The sequence below is a fragment of the Pezoporus occidentalis genome, unplaced genomic scaffold, assembly GCF_034315485.1.
Source record: "Pezoporus occidentalis ecotype Australia unplaced genomic scaffold, CSIRO_AGI_Poc_V1 ctg309, whole genome shotgun sequence".
Classification (NCBI taxonomy): domain Eukaryota; kingdom Metazoa; phylum Chordata; class Aves; order Psittaciformes; family Psittacidae; genus Pezoporus; species Pezoporus occidentalis.
This window is the reverse complement of record NW_026915041.1, coordinates 279,395-298,311: the sequence shown is the minus strand read 5'-3', so window position 1 is coordinate 298,311 and position 18,917 is coordinate 279,395. Positions and strand designations below refer to the sequence as shown.

Sequence of the window (18,917 nt, the reverse complement as noted above, 5' to 3'; positions counted from 1 at the left end):
TTGTTTGGCATTAACCTTCTCCAGGACCTGAGAAATCCCTACTCCTAGTAAAAATTATGCTGTGTCATATTAATTAGGATTTTTCAAGAGGAAAATAATTAAAGACAGCAATTTAAATAGAAACTGTTTTCTTGTTCCCTTCAAAACTAGCTTGAGTAAGAAGCAATGAACAGAAATAATGTGAGAGAGATGTGGTAGTAGGCACAGTTTAGAAAGTGAGCTTCAAGGAACAACTGTTGTCTTTGACAGCTCCAATATAAGCTTACACACGTGAACACTTCCCAGGCATATGTAAGAGGTAACAAAAACTCTGGAACTGTACAGTAGTTACTGTCTTTAAATCCCCACAACCACACCAACCTTTCTACAAAGCTTCTTCAGATCCACCCTAAAGGACACCCACACTACTTGGTCCGTCTGGTAACAGGTCTAAAAAGTTCAAAAGCCACAAGAAGTTACAACAAACTAGTCCCCCAGACCACAAACTGCAGATCAGTTATGTAGGAGGAAAACTGCATCTTGAATAACCAGAGATTCAACTTCGATTGTTTGCAAAACTGTAGCCAAACTAGAGTTTCCCTAGGGCTTAATGTGAGTGAGCATTGGGGCAACCCCTCAGGTGCATTCCCCTCTGTAAATGGAGCATACATATCAGGTCATCATGTTACCTTAGAAACCCTCTTATCCTGCTTCATCTCTTTTATACAAACAGGATTAGTTTTGCAACAGCTGTTAGACTGCTGCACTATTGCAAATGATCAATCAAAAGAGCACAGAGTAACTTCTCCCCTAGTGTCCATAATCATGCTTAGTACAATGTATGAGGAAACATCCATCAGAAATACAGTGATGTACGGTATCTTCTGGTTCTCTTGGGTAACTATTGGATTTGCTGACTAGCTGTTAGGCTGAAAGGCTTTGACGTAGGAACCAAAGTATCACAAAAGGCCCAAATACTACGAGGTAATGTTATCTAAGCTACTCTTATACCAGAATTGAGTCTATTCAGACAAAGAAATTGGTTATTCTTTCAGAAACCAAAAGCTAAAGGAAGAGGCTCAAAAAATTACATGATCCCAAATCAAGATGACAGCCTTTGGCAGGCTTAAAAGCAGAGGAGATAGAGCAGGGCAAAGACTGTTAATACTCAAAAGATCACCCCCTTCAGGCTCAGAAGCAATGCATGCTTACAAACAGGAAGTTGGGCAGGCATGTCAGAGGCCTGAGTGAATGGGCAAGGAGCTCCTAGACAAACTTTTAACACAAAAAGAAGGCCTATAGATGGTGGAAACAAGGATGAGTAGCCTAGGAGGAATACAGAGAAATAGAGCAGCCAGGGATCAGTTTTGGAAAGCTGTGGTCAACGGCTCAATATCCATGTGGAGACCAGTAAAGAGCCTCAGGTGCTGGTGTTGGGACCAATCCTGTTCAACATCTTTGTCAGTGACACTGGCAGTGGGACTGATGCACCCTCAGCAAGTTTGCTGATGACAATAAGCTATGTGGTGTGGTTGACATGCAGAAGGGAAGGGATGGAACCCAGAGGGACCCTGACAGCCTCGAGAGGTGAGCCAATGCCAACCTCATGAAGTTCAACAATGGTAAGTGCAAGGTCCTACACCTGGGTCAGGGCAATCCCAAGCACATATACAGGCTGGGCGGATGATGGATTGAGAGCAGCCCTGAGGAGAAGGACTCGGGAGCACTGGTTGGTGAGAAGCTCAAGATGTCCCAGCAATGTGCACTTGTAGCCCTGAAACCAACCATGTGCAGGGCTGTACCAAAAGCAGCATGATCAGGAGGTTGAGGGAGGGGATCGTGCCCCTCTACTCTGTTCTGCAGAGAGTCCCCCTCTCTGCAGTGCTGAATGCAGCTCTGGAGCCCCCACCACAAGAGGGACAGGGACCTGCTTGAGTGAGTCTGGAGGAGGCCGTGAAGATGATCAGACAGCTGGAGCCCATCTCCTATGAAGACAGGCTCAGAGAGTTGGGCTTGTGCATCCTGTAGAAGAGAAGGCTCAGAGAGACTTTCAGTCCCTAAAGGGGGCCTACAAGAAATCTGGAGAGGGACTTTCTAAAAGGACATGCAGTGACAGGACAAGGGAGAAGGGCTTTAAACTGACAAGTGGTAGGTGATCTAATCTAAATCACAAGGGGTGATTTAGATTAGACATTAGGAAAAAATTCCTTACTGTTTAAGGCCAGGTTGAACAGGGCTTTGAGCAACTTGGCCTTGTGAAAGGTGTCCTTGTCTGTGGCAGGGGTTTGTAATTAGATGACCTTTAAGGTCCCTTCCAACTCAAGCCATTCTGTGAATTACCTATCTAGGAAGCATCCTGGAGACATACTGGCAACATGCTTCAAGCAGAGATGACTGCAAGGGCTTAAGATGAACTGTGTTAATTCTTGAAAGAACACCCTGCCAACCATGCTGCAGACCAAAGGCGTCCTCAGCATAGACTTTCCTTGACCCATCACTCCCTGAAGGGGTAATCATCTCAACCTTCCTTTTACAAGGCCTAAAGTCTTAAACCTTCTTTCATAAGGTATGGCTTAACATTCCACTAAACATCTTCACTATGCCCCAAAAGCCTGAACAAGCCTTTTTTGGTTGTGTAATCAGAATTCAGAGTGCTTTAGCTTGCTTTCATATTTTACACAGTCGAATTATTTCACCCCTAGACTGAAGAAAATACATTTTCCATCGTAAAGCCTGTTTAGACTCCTGCTGTCCTACTCATATCAGTTTAGAGTGGTTTAGGTACTGGAAAAACTAACAATAGTCAAGGTCAAGGATTTAAATGTCTGTTTCTACAAAATCTGGCCACTTGGAAGCAAAATGCCTTCAGTAGCACTACAGCCATGCTCCAGTGTTAAGTGCCACAAGGCACTCTTCATGGGAGAAAACACATCTCCTAAAAATATATGCCTCAGAATAATGTTATGATTTCATTGACCTCTAAACCCAAGTATCACTTCTACTGTGAAAATGGAAAACCAAACACTGACTAGCACTGAGACTCCAAAACTGTCAAAACAGAGAGAAAATGAGCTACAGCTACCCTAGTCACAAAACAGCAGAGCTACTTAACAGCTGCGATAATAAATGTTAAGGATAGCCATAATGTATGTGTTTGGTATTTGTATAAACCCACACACTTAGTACACAGCCTGTACTTAAGGCTGAAAAGTGAAGGAAGTAAAGCAGCTGATTCTGAATTACAGCATTTCTTATGTATTTTGTATGACAGATACACAGCCAACAGATGCATTTATATTGAATATGGAGATACACAAAGCATTAATCAAGAAGCAGAGATTTGAAACCCTGCATGAGGGAAAGGGTCAGTTTGTTAATCAGAATAGGTATGAACCAGACAGATTTAAGTGCCTCAGGTTGTTCAAGGAGCAGGCCCATTCTCTTCTCATGAGACCGCAGTCAAACGTGGTATAATGGAGACAAAGTTATACAGCTGCACATTAAATGAATACGGCATGCATATGGGTGAACACACATGCATATACATCATATGTTTCCCTATACATTTCTAAGCTGAAACAGGTCTGCAGGCACAGGTAGAATCTCTTTTACAGCTATCACTGAAAGAGGAGCCAAACCAATAGTTAAAGACTTTTTAAAGTTGTGAATCTTACTTTATATATGAAGGTAATTAATTTCAGAAGTATTTACTATGATCTATTTCACAGCTTGGAACACAATTGCTGACCTGTGAGTAGTTTTGTATGTCTGTGTTGCTATATTTTTATTAAAAGGATGAATGGAATTTTTGAGTTAATACTGAACAGAACCCCCTTCAGCACTGTTAAGAATAGAGGAAATCCTGAATTTTTTTTCTTCAGCTGAACAGACATTTCACATAATAAGCAGATCAAGTTTCGCACTTGGTCATCAGCAACATCACTTTGACACTGCAGATGTTACTAGTAAGTATGTAGATTCTCCTCTCTAAATACCATCTATTATTAACTATCTGTATTCCCTGTCTAATCAAAATCAGACTGCTATCAAGTTCGGCAGAAAAACACAACCAAACAAAACACCACAGAAGAATTCCCTGTGCTCTGAAACATGAGACACTATAATGAGATATTTTATGAAGTGAACACTGGAACAGCAACATAAACCATTTAGCTCTCTTGTCAAGAGTTTCCATTTCAGATACCCATTTCAAAAAGCAAATGTCTTCTTATACATATTTTCACTCAACTCCACAAGATTCCCATGATGCAATTTTTATGGGAGTCCAAGCAGGGTTACCAACAGCTATTTTCATGAAAACAGCCAGGGCTAAATCCAGTACATGACACGAAGCTTCAACAGGTGCATTTCAGAACAAATGTGAAGAAAGAGATCTTAGGGGAGATACTCATTCACATCTGCTTTGGACTGGAGCATGTGTTTTTTTTCGTTTTCCAACTCACTGGCAGCCTTTTGGAGGAAAAGATTTCCTACCTTCTAGTTCTAGCCTACCTTATTTTTTAACCCAGAACAAGACAAAAAATAGGACCACAATTCCTACTGAAGAGGAAGTATGCAACCTTGTATCAGATCCCATTTTTATCTTTAGCTTACAGAGCTAACTGGAAAAAAAGTAAAAGAAAGAAGAATTCCTGACCTACAACTGACCAGGGTACAAAAAAGAGGGCAAAGGCACTTACATGTAAGGTCTACCAATTGTTCTATGCTGAATTCAGAAAACAAAAGATAAATACGGCATCTAAACATAATTCACGTGTTCAGTATGACCTCCTAGGCATCTGTCAATTAGATCTTCTCCATAACTCAGGCAGAAACAACACAAATCTCTCCCTGGAACAATACAAGTATCTTTACAAATGGGGCTTGATCATCAGAGCATAAGCATAAATGTTTGGCTTCATTACCTGAAACTACATCTCTTTTTTTTGAGAAAGAATTCCAGAGCAACATGCCTCGACATGATACAAGATTTGGCTGTTAGTTTTCCAATGTGACTGTGATTTTGAAAAAAGTTTATGCCACAGAATCACATCTGTGATTCTAACTGAATTAGTTGTGTTTTTTTTTAATTTGAAAAGGCAAAAATAAATAAAAACAGACACCAGCAATTCTATTAATAGATGCTATTAAGAATGCAAAACAGTTATAGATGATGATAGAGGTATGGGAGCAATCTTGCCAACATCATTATTCCTTTCTCTGCTGTTGAAGAAAAAAAAAAAGGAAGAGTTAAGAAATGAAGCTGCCATGAATCACTTGATGAGAAGCTTTCGTTTTATGGCACGTTTAGAAATAATGACTCAATATGCTGCACAGAGACAATGAATCAATGTGCTGCACACAAAGTGTTTTAATCAATGTACATGGGAAAAATAATTCTGGTTGTTCATACAGGTTGTACACAAAGAGAAGGGGTGCCAGAGAACAAACGTTTTGTAGGTTCTCCAGCAAGAACAGTGCAAAACAACAATTGAGATGAAAATGAACATATAATTGTGTCTATCTCCCATTTCCTCACATCTTCCATTAAGAATGGAAGGGGATCAAAGTGAAATCACTGTTAGAGGTTCACTGTTTACCAAGGGCTTAGCAATGCTGAATTTCTCACCATTATCTCTGCAACCTATGATTTTTCTTAAAGGCCCGCCTCTCTGTTCCCAGAAAAGGCAGAACAATGTAGACGAACTATTATTTCACAGTAGGAAATACTTGCTTCCAACAATGGGTCTCACTGACGCTATTCACAACAGTGTCTTTTGACTCTGATATATATATATGTATATACAGAACCATTTTCCTTCCAAAGTCTTGGAAAAAGATATTTTTATAAGAATCAGATGTGACACATAGTGGCCAGATACCTTCTAGGGCCAGCTTGAATTTATTTTCTATCACCAGGACACTGTCTGAATGTTCTGTAAGCCTCCTTTTTTCAGTATGAACCTTTCCACTGGCCACACACTGTCCTGCACAGCAACACCCACTCTGTCCTATTCTGCCATAGCATATTTACGTAAACTTTGCCATAGCATTATGCTATAGCATATTATTGTAAACTCTGACAAAACCAAATGGGCATATATCTAATTTTGTTATTTACTGGATGGTTTTGTACTATAACATTCCTTCTTGTCCAGAAAAGGCTGAACAAACCTAAACGCCCCTTCTTGAACTAGTAGAGCACAAATGGTAGCTGTAAAATTATCATCAAGAAAGTTCTTTGCCTAGGTGGTCTGTCCTTTGTAAACATCCTAAACTAAGATTCCTAGAGGACTAAACCACTGAGGCGCCTATAGGAATGCTAGAGGACATGGTTGTTTCTTGGCAGGGCGTCAAGAACTGGTGTTTCATAATAAAGTAACTAGAAGGCTTCTTCCCCCATCTGTTCACAGTGGTGAAGGCTTCAGTCTGAATTCTCTACCCTGCTGAGTTTCTCTGCTGCCTGTTTGCAATCTCCACACCATTACCTGCCACTTCCTGGAAGCTTATTAACCTCCTTCAATTTAGTGTGTTATTTTCACAAAGCTAGTCTGTGTCAGGTAGAAGTTTAGTTTAAGGACATGTATTTCAGTACAGCACTAAAGCTCAGCAGAGAAGCAAGAAGAGGCAACTGTGTTCTCCATACATCCACTGATTCTCCATTTTATTTAGGTGTCCCACCTCCCAGTACAGAATTCCATTACTGTAACAATCACCCAAGCATGAAACAGCACATTATGCCATTTTATAAAGAGACAAGAGGCCTTATACACTGGGCTGGCAGGGAGCAGATGCCCATGTCCTCCTGGAATCTCCCACTTCTATTACCTGGAAGGAAAAATGGGAGTTTCAAATATTTGTTTACAGAAAAAATAATCCCTCTGTAATTTTGAATAGCTCAGAAATCTTCCTAGATAAAACAAGAAGTTTCTTTTTAAGGAAAATTGAAGAAATGGGGAAAGACAACCTGTCCTACTGTATTCTGATTATCTGCAGAACAAATATTGTCATCACAGAGCAAATAATTTAAGAGACTTTTGCTGATCAGCCTAGCCGGATCCAGACAGCTACCTATGAATTTTGGTTAAAATAAGTACCACAAAAGAGGTCTGTAAAGGTTGCCAAACCAAACACAAAATCTCTCTGGTCTAACAGTAACATAAGTCTAAAAAGGCTGACAGAAAAGGAATGGTCTTGGCAACAGCTAAGGTACAGATCATTAATCCCAGCAGCAGTATTATTAGATAAGCACATAATTTCTAACCATATGACTGCAACATTTATGGAGATGGTGGTAAAAAGACAATACTCTGATACTATGTTTATGCATCACCTGTCAAACAGCAGCAGCAAATCCTGCTGACCAAAGCTTATCTATAGTATTATGTTGCCTAACAAACATTTGCCACAGACTGCATATAACCGGCATTTGGGTGTATTTCAAGTTAGCCAATGAGGCAGCTCAGTACAAAGAAAAGGCTGTTCAGATTCATGGTGTGCATTTACACATAGCACAACTATCTTTAAAAAGTTTCTTTTGCAACCTAGGGATGTATATACAGTGAACAAAGAACAACAGGAATATAATAAAAAATAGGAGCTATTAAAAATCATCACCATGAACAAATGGAGGTCATCCAGAGTGGAAATCTCTTTTCTGTCACACCTCTAATTTACATGATTCACTTTGCAAGGCTTTCCTTTTCAGATCACGCATTACAACTTTTGCTATAAAAAACAGGGAAAAAACTACCAAGGAAGAATTCAAAAATATGGTATTTAACATGTGTTAATATCTTCAACCACTGAACATACAGATCATGAATAAAGTAGGTACATACCTATATCTTTTTCCCTTCACAAAAAAAAAAAAACAACCCACAGAAGTTTGGCTGCTGAAATGGAGTTAATCTGGTTCAAAGATGAAATAAATTTCAAATCAGTAATAAATAACCTCCCCTTTCTTCTCTGTATTGTGTATAAGAGACATTTTAGGAAAGTCAGTTTAGGAGAAAAGTTTAGGAAAAAAGTTAGGGAGTTGTGATTAAGCACAGGTCAGTCAATTAATGTCTTTTAACTTATCAATAGTTACTAGGAAACACCTGTTACCGTAGCATAACACATCAGGCAAACAAACCCATAAAAATCACATTCCCTCTTTTCCCAGAATTATGTAGTTTGCCTGCCTGTAAGCATTTTCCACTGCTTTCAGTAGCATATTTTCCCCACTATCTGCAATGTATTTTTTCTCAAAAAAAAACCCAAAATGCAAAAACCCAGTAACAAAACAACAACAAAACCCTCCACCAAACAAAAACCCTCAAAAAAACACCCACTAAGACTTTCCAAACGTTCTGGAATCTGAAGTCCAGCCTCCTCATTTCTTTAAGTTACACTCAGTAACTGGAAATTACCTTATACTGTAAGAGAACAAAATGTGCCACTTAACGTAGTGGGGTATGTTACCATACAGTAACTCAGCACATTGCCCTAATACACACAGATTTAACTGTATTAGGCCAAACACTACCTGTAGAAACCAAAAATAATATACTGACTTCAACAGAAGCAAGTATGTGCGAAAGCAGAAGGAGGCTGGCATGGAATTCAGACTCATTATACCTCTGCCATTTCTCCTTAACACACCACACTCTGTTTTCAACAATACAGCATCTGTTCCACCAGCTGTCCCTGCACTGGGGCTGAGGCAGGTCCAGTTCCACAACAAACACAACATACCACACTCTGAAGTCACAAACAAACAAAGAAACAAAAAGAAAAATACAAAGCAAGGTCAAATCCTTTTTGATCGATCAGGATGCAATGGTCACAGAACATCACTTCGAAGGTTTTTTTCTGTTCAGGAACTTTTGATTTGCTTGGGAGGAATTCCACATAATGACAAACTTTTTGCACATAGCTATTTTGAGTCTGGATAATAACAGCACCCGCCTTTCACACAGATCTATCTCTGGGGTTGTACAACCCACGGAGATGTACAACACACTTTTCAAAGATATAACTGTTGCTAAGCATAGAATCATAGAACAGTTAGGGTTGGAAGGAACCTTCGAACATGCCAGAGAAGCCCATTTTCTAAATCACTGTGAACATACTTAACTCCTTCTGTATAAAGTTCCTGAATCACTTCCCAGATCTAATCTTGCAATAATAAACAACCCAACAACAAAAAAAAAGCCAAACAAAAAACAAACCCAAAAGATCACCCCAAAACAAACCAAACAAAAAACACCACCACCCTGAAACATTTCTGCACCATCAGTCCTTCAGAAGAACCTATCCCCCAGCAACACTTTTATGATAGCAGCAGAAGCATACCCAGCTATAAAGTCCACCTCTAAACTGAACATTTTAAGCATACCTCCTGAAAGTGTACATTACAGTACTCACCTAAATCTCCCCTGAGCTTTGAAAAACACTGTAAGATTCCCTGAGCCTCTACAATGCTGCTGGTTTTTTGGGTTTTGTTGTGGTGGTGTTTTTTTTTAAATAGAGGTCAGCATGAGCTGAAGGGAATGAAAACATGAAGGGAATGAAACTCCACCACAACCACAGAGACTTACAAAGTTTTCTAAAAATAAATCTTCAGCAATACAACTTGTAGCGAGTTCACTTCTGAATGAATCAAACCCCCCATATTATGTCCTTGTTCTTCATTTGAACAATTTGCCCTGTAGCTTCAAGTTAGTCAAACCAAAGTTACTTGATTTCAAAGGTTAACTCCCAGCTAAATGAATATGACGGTTTCTCAGAAGGATCCAGCTACCTGTTAAATGGGATTGGCAAATAAATTCCAGATTTGTTTCCAGCCAGCAACTACTTAAATAGTTTTCTAGTTTAAGACAAAGTGTTTCAACTTCGTTTGCCTACCCAGTCTTTTCACACTCTTCAGGCTAGTATTGCTAAACACTGCAGCTTGCAGCATAACAGACCACCTAGCTTTCCCCTACATCACACCAACCTCCTACTGAACAGCAAAAATTGACAGCTAAAATAGGAGAGTCACAGTGAGTGAGAAGTCCATTTACCACACTGGTTAAAACTGAACCTCACTTTTACATCTGTATCTGATTCAGCAATCAAAAATTAAACACCTGGAGACAAAACAGAGGGAGGCTTCGATTCCTGGCCAACAAACCCCTTCAGTACAGTCAACTCTTGGAACAGTTCTCCCACAGCTGAAATGATGGAACGGGCGAGATTCTGTCTGAACTCTTGGAGTTCACCATGGTAAGCATATGGCACTTGCCTTGGCACGTTGGTGGGATTGTGATATAGTCAATCCGCCAGGCTTCCCTATATTTGTACTTCAGCCATCGTCCTCCATACAAAAGAGGTTTTAACTGCCTGGCTTGCTTAATTGCAGCACATGTTCCACATTCATGAATAACCTGGGCAGTAGTGTCCATTGTTAAGTTCACCCCTTGATCACGAGCCCATAGTTATGTCACATCTCTGCCCTGATAGCCTGAAGTGTCATGGGCCCACCAGGGCAAAAATAATTCACCCTTATGTTGCCAATCTAAGTCCATCTGAGCCACTTCAGTCTTAGCAGCTTTATCCACCTGTTGGTTGTTCTGGTGTTCCTCAGTGGCCCAACTCTTGGGTACATCTGCATCTACATGGTATACCTTCACCACCAGGTTCTGTACCCAGACAGCGATACCTTGCCATAGAGCAGCAGTCCAGATGGGTTTACCTCTGCGTTGCCAGTTGCTCTGCTTCCATTGCCGCAACCACACCCACAGGGCATTTGCCACCATCTATGAGTCAGTATAAACTACTGGCCACTTTTCAGCAATGTCCAAGGCTAGCTGGATGGCTTTCACCTTAGCAAACTGACTTGATTCACCCTCTCAGCGGTTTCTGCAACTTGTCATCAGGGACTCCACAAAGCTGCCTTTCATCTCTGATGCTTTCCCACAATACAGCAGGACTCATCAGTAAACAAGGCATACCACTTTTCACTTTCTGACAGTTTACTATATGGTTGGGCCTCTTCAGCATGCATCACCTGGTGACATTGCAAAATCTTTGCCCTCTGGCCAGTCCATGATGACTTCCAGAATTCCTGGACGACTGGGATTTCCTGTTTGAGCTCATTGTGTAATTAATGCAGCCCACTTACTCTGTGTAGCATCAGTTGCATGATGTGTAGAGGAGACCCTACCTTTGAACATCCAGCCCGGCATGGGCAATGGGGGTACTAAGAGGAGCTATTCCTCGAGTTGGTGTAGCTGCGCTGTTGTTGTGGTCAAGATTTGAGAAGCTGCTGTACATGCTGCTGGGGTTGGTGTAGTTGCTGTGCTTGGAGTTGGAGTAGCTGCATTGTCTGTTGGTATCCACCCCTTATTTTATGCCATTCACGTCATGCTCAGATCCCGTATTTTAAAATATGGGATATATGTGCATATACAAAATGGATGGCATACAAAAAGATGTCCCTGGATCTGATGTCAAAGCAAAAGTACAACCACTCACTACCTGCCGACTGATACCCAGCCTGACCCGAGCAGCGATTTGGGGCTTTCGGGTAACTCCCCCCAGTTTATATACTAGGCATGATGGGCTGCGGTATGGAATACCCCTTTGGTTAATTTGGGTCAGGTGTTCTGTCTCTGCTTCCTCCCTGCTTCTACTCCTCCCTTGCAAAGCATGAGACTCAGAAAGTCCTTGGGCGGAGTAAACATTACTTTGCAAGAAATAAAAACATCAGTGTCACCAGCGTTGCTCCCAGGCTGAAAGACAAAAACAGAGCACTGCACGAAGGACAGAAATGACTGCTACAGCTGAACCCAAGACAGAAGGTTAGTCAACATATGTGCAATGCCTCTGACATCAAGCTTTCTATACACTGGCTTGGACTCTAGTCCTGTTCTACAGAGAAAAATCTGATACAGATCTTGCATACCTGAAGAACTTCATTTGGTTCACTGGCATAATTCTGCATGAGGGATCAGAACCCAAGGCTTGAAGTCAGAAAGCTCTGAAGGAGATGGAGAAATCACGCCTCATTTGGAACACTAAGTCTCAGACTGATGTGATTACTCCATACAGGATAAAGGACACTGAGAAGACACTTAGATGCCCAGTGTTCTCTAACAAGTTATTTCTGGCAACAGATTTCACTGTGATACATACTTAGGGAATACACCTGCTTAGAGATCAGGGATACAACACTTGGGAAATAAAAAGCACCCACAGACCTCCTTGGAGTTTCTTTCTGGAGAAAGTGCTTGCTCTCCTTTCTCTGGGAGGCTGTTTAATCTTAAATCTTTGTGAATAAAAGTTTTCTGGGGAGGGGAATCATCCCAGGGTAGAAAAATTTAGGTTGTTTCTGTGTTTTTTGTTTTTTTTTTGTTGTTGTTGTTTTTGTTGTTGTTGTTTTTCCTTTTGAGGAGAAACACCCAGATTTTTTAGTTCCTTATTTCACAGATGCTTAATTTCTCAAACAGCATCCTTGGTACTACCAAGTCCCACGTGAACTGGGAGTCTGGTACAGAACTGGACAGCTGCTTGATTCCAGCAAGATTTTCATGTAATGGTCATATCATGTCATACAAAAACTTAAAAAATTTGAGACCTTCACTGAAAGGCAAAGACCAATGCAGAAGATGCAGCCTTCAACATCTGGCATCCGCAAGTATCACAGGAAGGAAGTCAGTGTCCTTGGGGAGTGCAGGGGATACCTCCACCCATGGAAGGGGAAGCCTTCTGACTTCCTTACCTGCCATCTGCTAGCCTAAGCAGCCTTTGCCAGCCATCAAGGCCTCCTCTTCCTCTTGAAGAATATTAAGTATTTTTTATCTCTTCACCTGCTCAGTTTATACAGTATCTCTCAGGCTAAAAAGCAGGATAAGGCTATGGCCACACTCGGCAAGAAGCATGGTGGGGAACTGTGCCAAGGCAAGCAAGCACCCACTGCATTTCTGGAGCAGTCTGTCCTGTCTCTGGGATAGGAGTCAGGCTGAGCTTGCATTTTACTGCATCTTGCCTGTACAAAAGTTTGTGAACTTTTGACAAAGTTCTGGGTTTTCCTGGCACCCAAAGGGCAGTATCACAGCTTCCCGCTGGAGCCATGCACGTAAACGTTAAAGCACAACTGCTGGGTTTCTGTGCCACGGCAGAGAAGGATTTCCAGGATGCTGCATGGAATTGCTCCAAGCGGTACAAGCCTTGCTCCTACGACTTCAGAGTTTAATGCTGTGACTGGGGCCGCCTCCCGAAGACCGCGTAACTTGGCTGAGGGGAGATGTGTTGGTGCTCAACTTCAGCCTGGACGCGGAGACCCCTCGGCAACTCTCCCCTACAGACTCCAAACCACAGTCGCAGCCCAGAGCCGCGAAGCCAGCCCTTGCCGCCGAGCCCTGCGGCCGCCTCGGGTCTCTCCACAGCCGCCTCCCCCACCCCGGCAGTCAGCCCGGGTAGGAGCCGCACGGCCGCAGGGTCCCCGGCCTGGTCAGTACTCACAGCCTCAGGGTGCCCCTGTTCTCCCGCTTTCCAGCTTCCCGCACCACCTTCGGCTCCTCCGCATCGCGCCGCTGCTCGATCACGAGCACCATCGTTACCACACACACCACCACCGCGGGGAACTCAACCGCCGGACTTAGCCGCGCAGCCCCGCCCCGAGGCGGGTCCTCTCTCCGCCATACTGGAGCCAGGGAGCGGGTGTAGTGTGGGGCGTTGTGGAATCCTGTTCCTTTGGCTTCGGGCTGACTGTAGCTGAGAAGAGGCCAACCCGGCCCCGAGAGGCGGGTTCAGTGTGACCCATCCGTTACGTGCCTTAAATGATTCAGCCGGCACCTTGTGTGAGACGGTGCTTCTCGCGGTGCCGAACAAAAGGCGCCTTCAATGAGCGAGCGGGGCCCCGAAGTAAGGGCAGCCGAGCTGGCCAGTGAGCGGCGCGCGGGGCTGCTTGCCCCGGCTCACCAAACAGGCGGTATTCCAAACAGCGATTCCAGTGTCCAGGCAGCTGTACTAACACGAATTTTTATGGTGACTATGTGGCACTTCCACCTGCGGCTGGCTGCGGTGGCTTTTTGTTTCCAGAGCAGCTCGGGCTGGTTTGTCTGCTAGGGAAACGACCTGGCGTTGTACAAAAAGCAATGAGCGTAGCCTTCACCTGACTTTTAGGCTGGTGAAAGAGGGAAGTGCAAAATAAAATACACTCTTTTGTTCAGAAGTAAACTTAGTTCTGCTTTGTATCTAAGCAACATTGAACTTGATGGCAAGTAATAATAGCAAGAAGGAAATATTTTGGATAAATGTTTCATGATGGCCAGTTAGAACTGGACTAGTGGTGGGCAGCTTGCCAATGGAACTTTCCAAACCAAAAGTTCAACCAAAGAAAGAAGTGATGATGGAAGAAATGACCACCAGTGATATCAAAGACCAAATACCACGTATGCCTGTATTTATGGGATACATAACTAACTAATGTTTATCTATTATTCAAAGTAGAAACCAAGGCATACCTGGATGAGAAATGAGAAGTAATTTACATGAAAGATTATTCAGACCTGTTAGGTCTTGCATCTGTGAAACTTTGGTTGCTGCCTCTGTGCAGCACCTGAGCAGATTTGGTGCTGCATTGCAGTCTCTGTCTCCCCTTATGCCAGACACAACCTCTTGCTATATAGAGGCACCCTATTTATCCAAGTGATAATAGGATAGGCCCTGTTTCAGCTGTCTGGGCTGCGAGTAGAGCTGAAACTGAAAGAGCCAGGGAAGGCAGGGTTGGCATCCTGTGTCTGCTTGGACCCAGGACCCTCTGCTGGGGTGCAGCAACCTCTGTGAGGCCTTGGGTTCCATGGGAATTATTCTCGTATCAGTGTATGCTACCAAGGCATGCACAATGTGTTTGGAAACAGTAGGTAAAGTGACTGCCTACCCTTCATCTCATTTTTGGAGACTTTCCATTACATTAGAAAGGTATTGGTTGCTATTTTAGTGCCAGTTTTGAGGCCAAGTCAAACTATTCTGCAGTCACTCCAGCAGAATAATTCTGGGTTACAGTAGGCAAAAATCTTTTTAGTGTTTGAACAAATAACTGTCTTTTGAGTGCTTATATTCTCAGTCTCTGGAAGGTTTAGCTGCAGGAAATAAATGCTGTCACGGAGTGTTTTGTTCACTCTTCTCCAGAGGTTCCTCTCACTGCCACAGTGGTAGAGACGTGTACTGGAAAGGAGCTAGTTGGTCCCTGGAATACAGTCTCTGGTTTAGTTTTATCTGGCTCCACTCCCATGGTATGCAAAGCACTCTGTTTAATTAGTCAAGTCATTTAGTGTAGAAAACCCCCTATATTCAACTAAATTGATACCTGCAGCACAGTAAAAATGAGTCATTACTAAATACTTGGTTCCACAAATACTTGGTTAAAAAATGAAAGTGAAGCGTTTGCCAGTAACATTCATATTAGGTAAAAAATATTATTATATATTAATATTATAATATTATATAATTATTATACCACCACCAGGAAAAAAAGTAGAGTATGGAGACATATTCTGTAAATGCAAAGTCATGGAAATGGGAGTCAAAAGGGTCCTTGACTGTAATCCTGGCTTGGCAGCTCATTTGATGCACTGCATTAACCAATTAAATAACAATAGTTGTGTTTTTAAACTGTGATCTGACATTAGTATTTACCTGCCTTTTGTGCACAGCAGAATAACAGAAAAACTGTATGACAAGTTGTAACAAAAACTATGAAGATTGTTTTGTCTCTGCTGGGTTTTATTTGGACACAGGACAGGTTCCGTGCATTCAGATTTTCTCTCTGTAGATGTTTTTTAATGAGTATTTGATATACAACCCGCATTTGATTATTGCTAAGGTTGATGTTAACATACATACCATGTGTGACACTCAAGACAGCTGGTGGTCAGCTGATGTATATTGCTTAAAAATCTCATTCTCTTGTGTTCAGTGTACTTTTTTCACAGTCATTCTGAAGGCTGGTCACTGCGAGGCTTAAGATTCTTCTAAACTTTAAGAGATCTGAATGCAGGGTATTGACTCGCATTACAGAGGCAGGCTCCAAAAGGGAGGTTGAGATCTCTATTGTTTTGCCAGTGTTTTCATCTGGACTGCTGGAAAATGTTTTGTTGTAGTGTCAGAGCAAGTCTGTACATTCATGCTGATAAAATGCTGCATACACATGTGGCCAATACTTTTGTCAATACAAATCTCTCATCTATTATGCATGGCTGGACATGTCCTCTATAGCTCCAGAGTCTTAATTTGCTTCTGAAATCAGTTCTGCTCCATGTCAGGAATAACATGCTGCCATGGTGATAAACTGTGAGCTTCCCTGTCTGAAATGTTAATACCCCCCTGAATTCTGGCAAATGTGTGCTTATCTACATGGTGCCAATTGCAGTGCGTGGAAAACAGAGGTATATAAAACTTATGCATATAGTCAGATTTTGTCCTCAGGCATGGATGAATAAGAGCAATCACAGATGTATCTATATGCTCTAAGTAAATAGGGCCATATTGAAAATAGTACCTAACAATGCAGAGCCTGCATTTCTTTCTCCCCAGGGCATTTTCCTTCATTTTTCACGTAGCTCATCTTGGAAAAGTGTATCATGGCAGTGACAAACACATGAAAAGCAAGTTTGATGACAGTTCAAGCTTCCCTGGCCAGTTTGGATGGGGCTTTGAAGAACCTGGTGTAGTGGAAGGTGTCCCTGCCCATGGCAGGAGGGGTAGAACTAGAAAATCTTTAAAGTCTCTTCTAACCCTTTCTATGCTTCTGTGATCATGCATTTGCTTATTAGATTGACTAGTATTTGCAGCCTGCTATTCCATCTTTTCTATTGATAGAGGTATAGTTTCACAGCAGGGTTTTATGATCATATTATTCTTACTGAAACAGCAATTGAGTGAGCTGGATTTCTAGAAGGCCTGCCCTTGCCGCTTGCTACTTGGCAGGCAGGTTGATCATTGAGAAATCTGAGGCAAAGTACTCTGTTCTTTGTCAGGGCTTATCACATGCTGTCAGAGCATATATAGTAGCTTTTCTTTTGTGTACTGGTTATCAAGTGGTAAATAAAAAAGTAGGTAAATCTGTCTGCCCAGTGTTTTGAGTTGGACAGAGAAAAGAGGGCAAACTTTCTATTGCCCAAATTAGAAGTGGTTAAACATCACCTACTTGTGCTGAAGCCTCCACACGCTGCTGTATGTACATGTGTTACATGCCTAATTGGAGGATGAGATCAAGAGAGGCATAAAACCCCACATGTGGATGTTTTTAAAAAAGCAGGCTGTAAGGGATTAATTTTAGGTAAGAGCCTTTGAGGGCTTGTCCTGGGTTCATCTTAAACCATGACAGGGCTCTAATTAAAATTTCTGATTCCTTATTCTCTGTTCAAACAGACATTATCTCTGACATCTGAGTTGGAAGAAAGGATGTTACACAGGTAAAATACTAAAAAGCCCTAATAACATTTCAAAAGAGGAAAAATGAGGCCAGCAGACTTATTTATACTTGTGACCCAATTAGTGATATAAGCTATCACCCCACATAAAGAATTTGTGCACAGCTACAAAAATGTAATTCAGCTGCACAAAGACATGTAGAGGTGCCCCCTCCAAATCACTCTTCGGGGTGGCTGGGCACTGAGCAGATATTAAGGATAGTGCTTGGTAAAGAATTTTCAAATTGGTTAAGAGCTAGTAAATGACTAAAGCTACTTTGAATATTTTATTCATAAGGAGTTGACATAAATTCCATGGATGTTCCCTTGTCTCACTCCTGCAGTAGATGGGGAAGGCTAAGTAGTAAATGCTTGTAACCCTCTGATGCCACATTCCCTCATGTGTCTGTGCTGTCTAAAATGTGCATGATTTATCCAGAGCTCTTCATTACAGTGAATCCCATCTCAATTGAAGTCCACAATCCACAAGAGTTCAGCCTTCCAAAGTAAAACAGATTTCCCCTTAGAAACTGTTTGCGATTGTTCTATCAGCAAAGCCTTCAGCAGTATTCATTCGAGTGCTCAACTTCTATGAATACTCCTTGTGATTATGATAGCTTTTATCTTGAAATACAATTTAATGAGCATTATAAAATAAGCATTTCATATGGGCCAAAACACACAGCAAAACATTTTGTTAAATTCTCTGTTCAAAGCTTACATTTTTTTTGTGCAGTGATGCACTCAGATATCACAGACAGTATTGGATGACCTTGCAGAGGTCATTTTAAGACTTTGTGTACAGTTCTATACGCACTCAAAGCCCTACTTCAGTGTAAGCAAAGAGAGAACAAAATTGCCTCCTTTACAGTAGTGCTCCCCTTTCCAGTGCAATCAGTAACATAAGTGAAATTACCAACTCTGCATGCACTGCCATTTCATATTAAAAGCTTCCTCATCGGGGTATTATCACTGGAGTATTTGTCCACAGGCCATCCCCTGTTGCTGCCTCCTGTGTTGCCCCCCCCCCCCCCCCCCCCCCGAATAAAGTGCATACAGTATACTCAAAACTCATCAGGATTTACCTTAGAAATACTGATCCAAAACTCTCTGTCGGGCTGACTGGAGTGTCATTACTTGACTTTCGGAAGCTGTTCTGAGTTTGAGAATGAAAAACAGAGTCCTCTAAGGAACTCCTTTTTCTCCTCATTTTAATGGAGTTAGCTGCAGAGCTTGGAAGTTCAGTTCCAGTATGCTCCTTCAAACGCACAAGTTTTCACTGCTGTAGGAAGTGCAGTGCTGCTGTGACTCCAGCTCAGGTTAGTTGTTAAAATCAGTTAATGAGTAACATATTCATGTGACATCATAAGCTTGTTTTCTTTTTTCTCCGATGCACTTCATAGGTTTATTTGGAAACAAAAATAATCAAATCTAGGTGCACTGTGTCTTTGGAATGTCATTATTAATAGCAATAACTTGTTTTAATGAATTAAG

General features: G+C 41.8%; 1 protein-coding gene across 7 annotated transcripts in view; it reads right to left on the bottom strand.

The window, feature by feature from the left end:
- The window catches only part of GRAMD2B (GRAM domain containing 2B), a 38,488-nt gene extending 19,776 nt beyond the window's left edge, over window positions 1-18,712 (bottom strand). For 5 of the 7 annotated variants that reach the window (XM_062627843.1, XM_062627842.1, XM_062627846.1 and 2 more), the window contains exon 1: window positions 18,509-18,712. In XM_062627843.1, coding sequence (XP_062483827.1) covers window positions 18,509-18,633 — 125 coding nt within the window. In that variant the 5' untranslated portion in view covers window positions 18,634-18,712. Of the gene's footprint in view, window positions 1-10,048; window positions 10,087-13,470; window positions 13,570-18,508 lie in introns of those variants that run through there. The other 2 variants (XM_062627845.1, XM_062627848.1) reach the window with 2 other exon arrangements.
- Window positions 18,713-18,917: the final 205 nt, after the last annotated feature.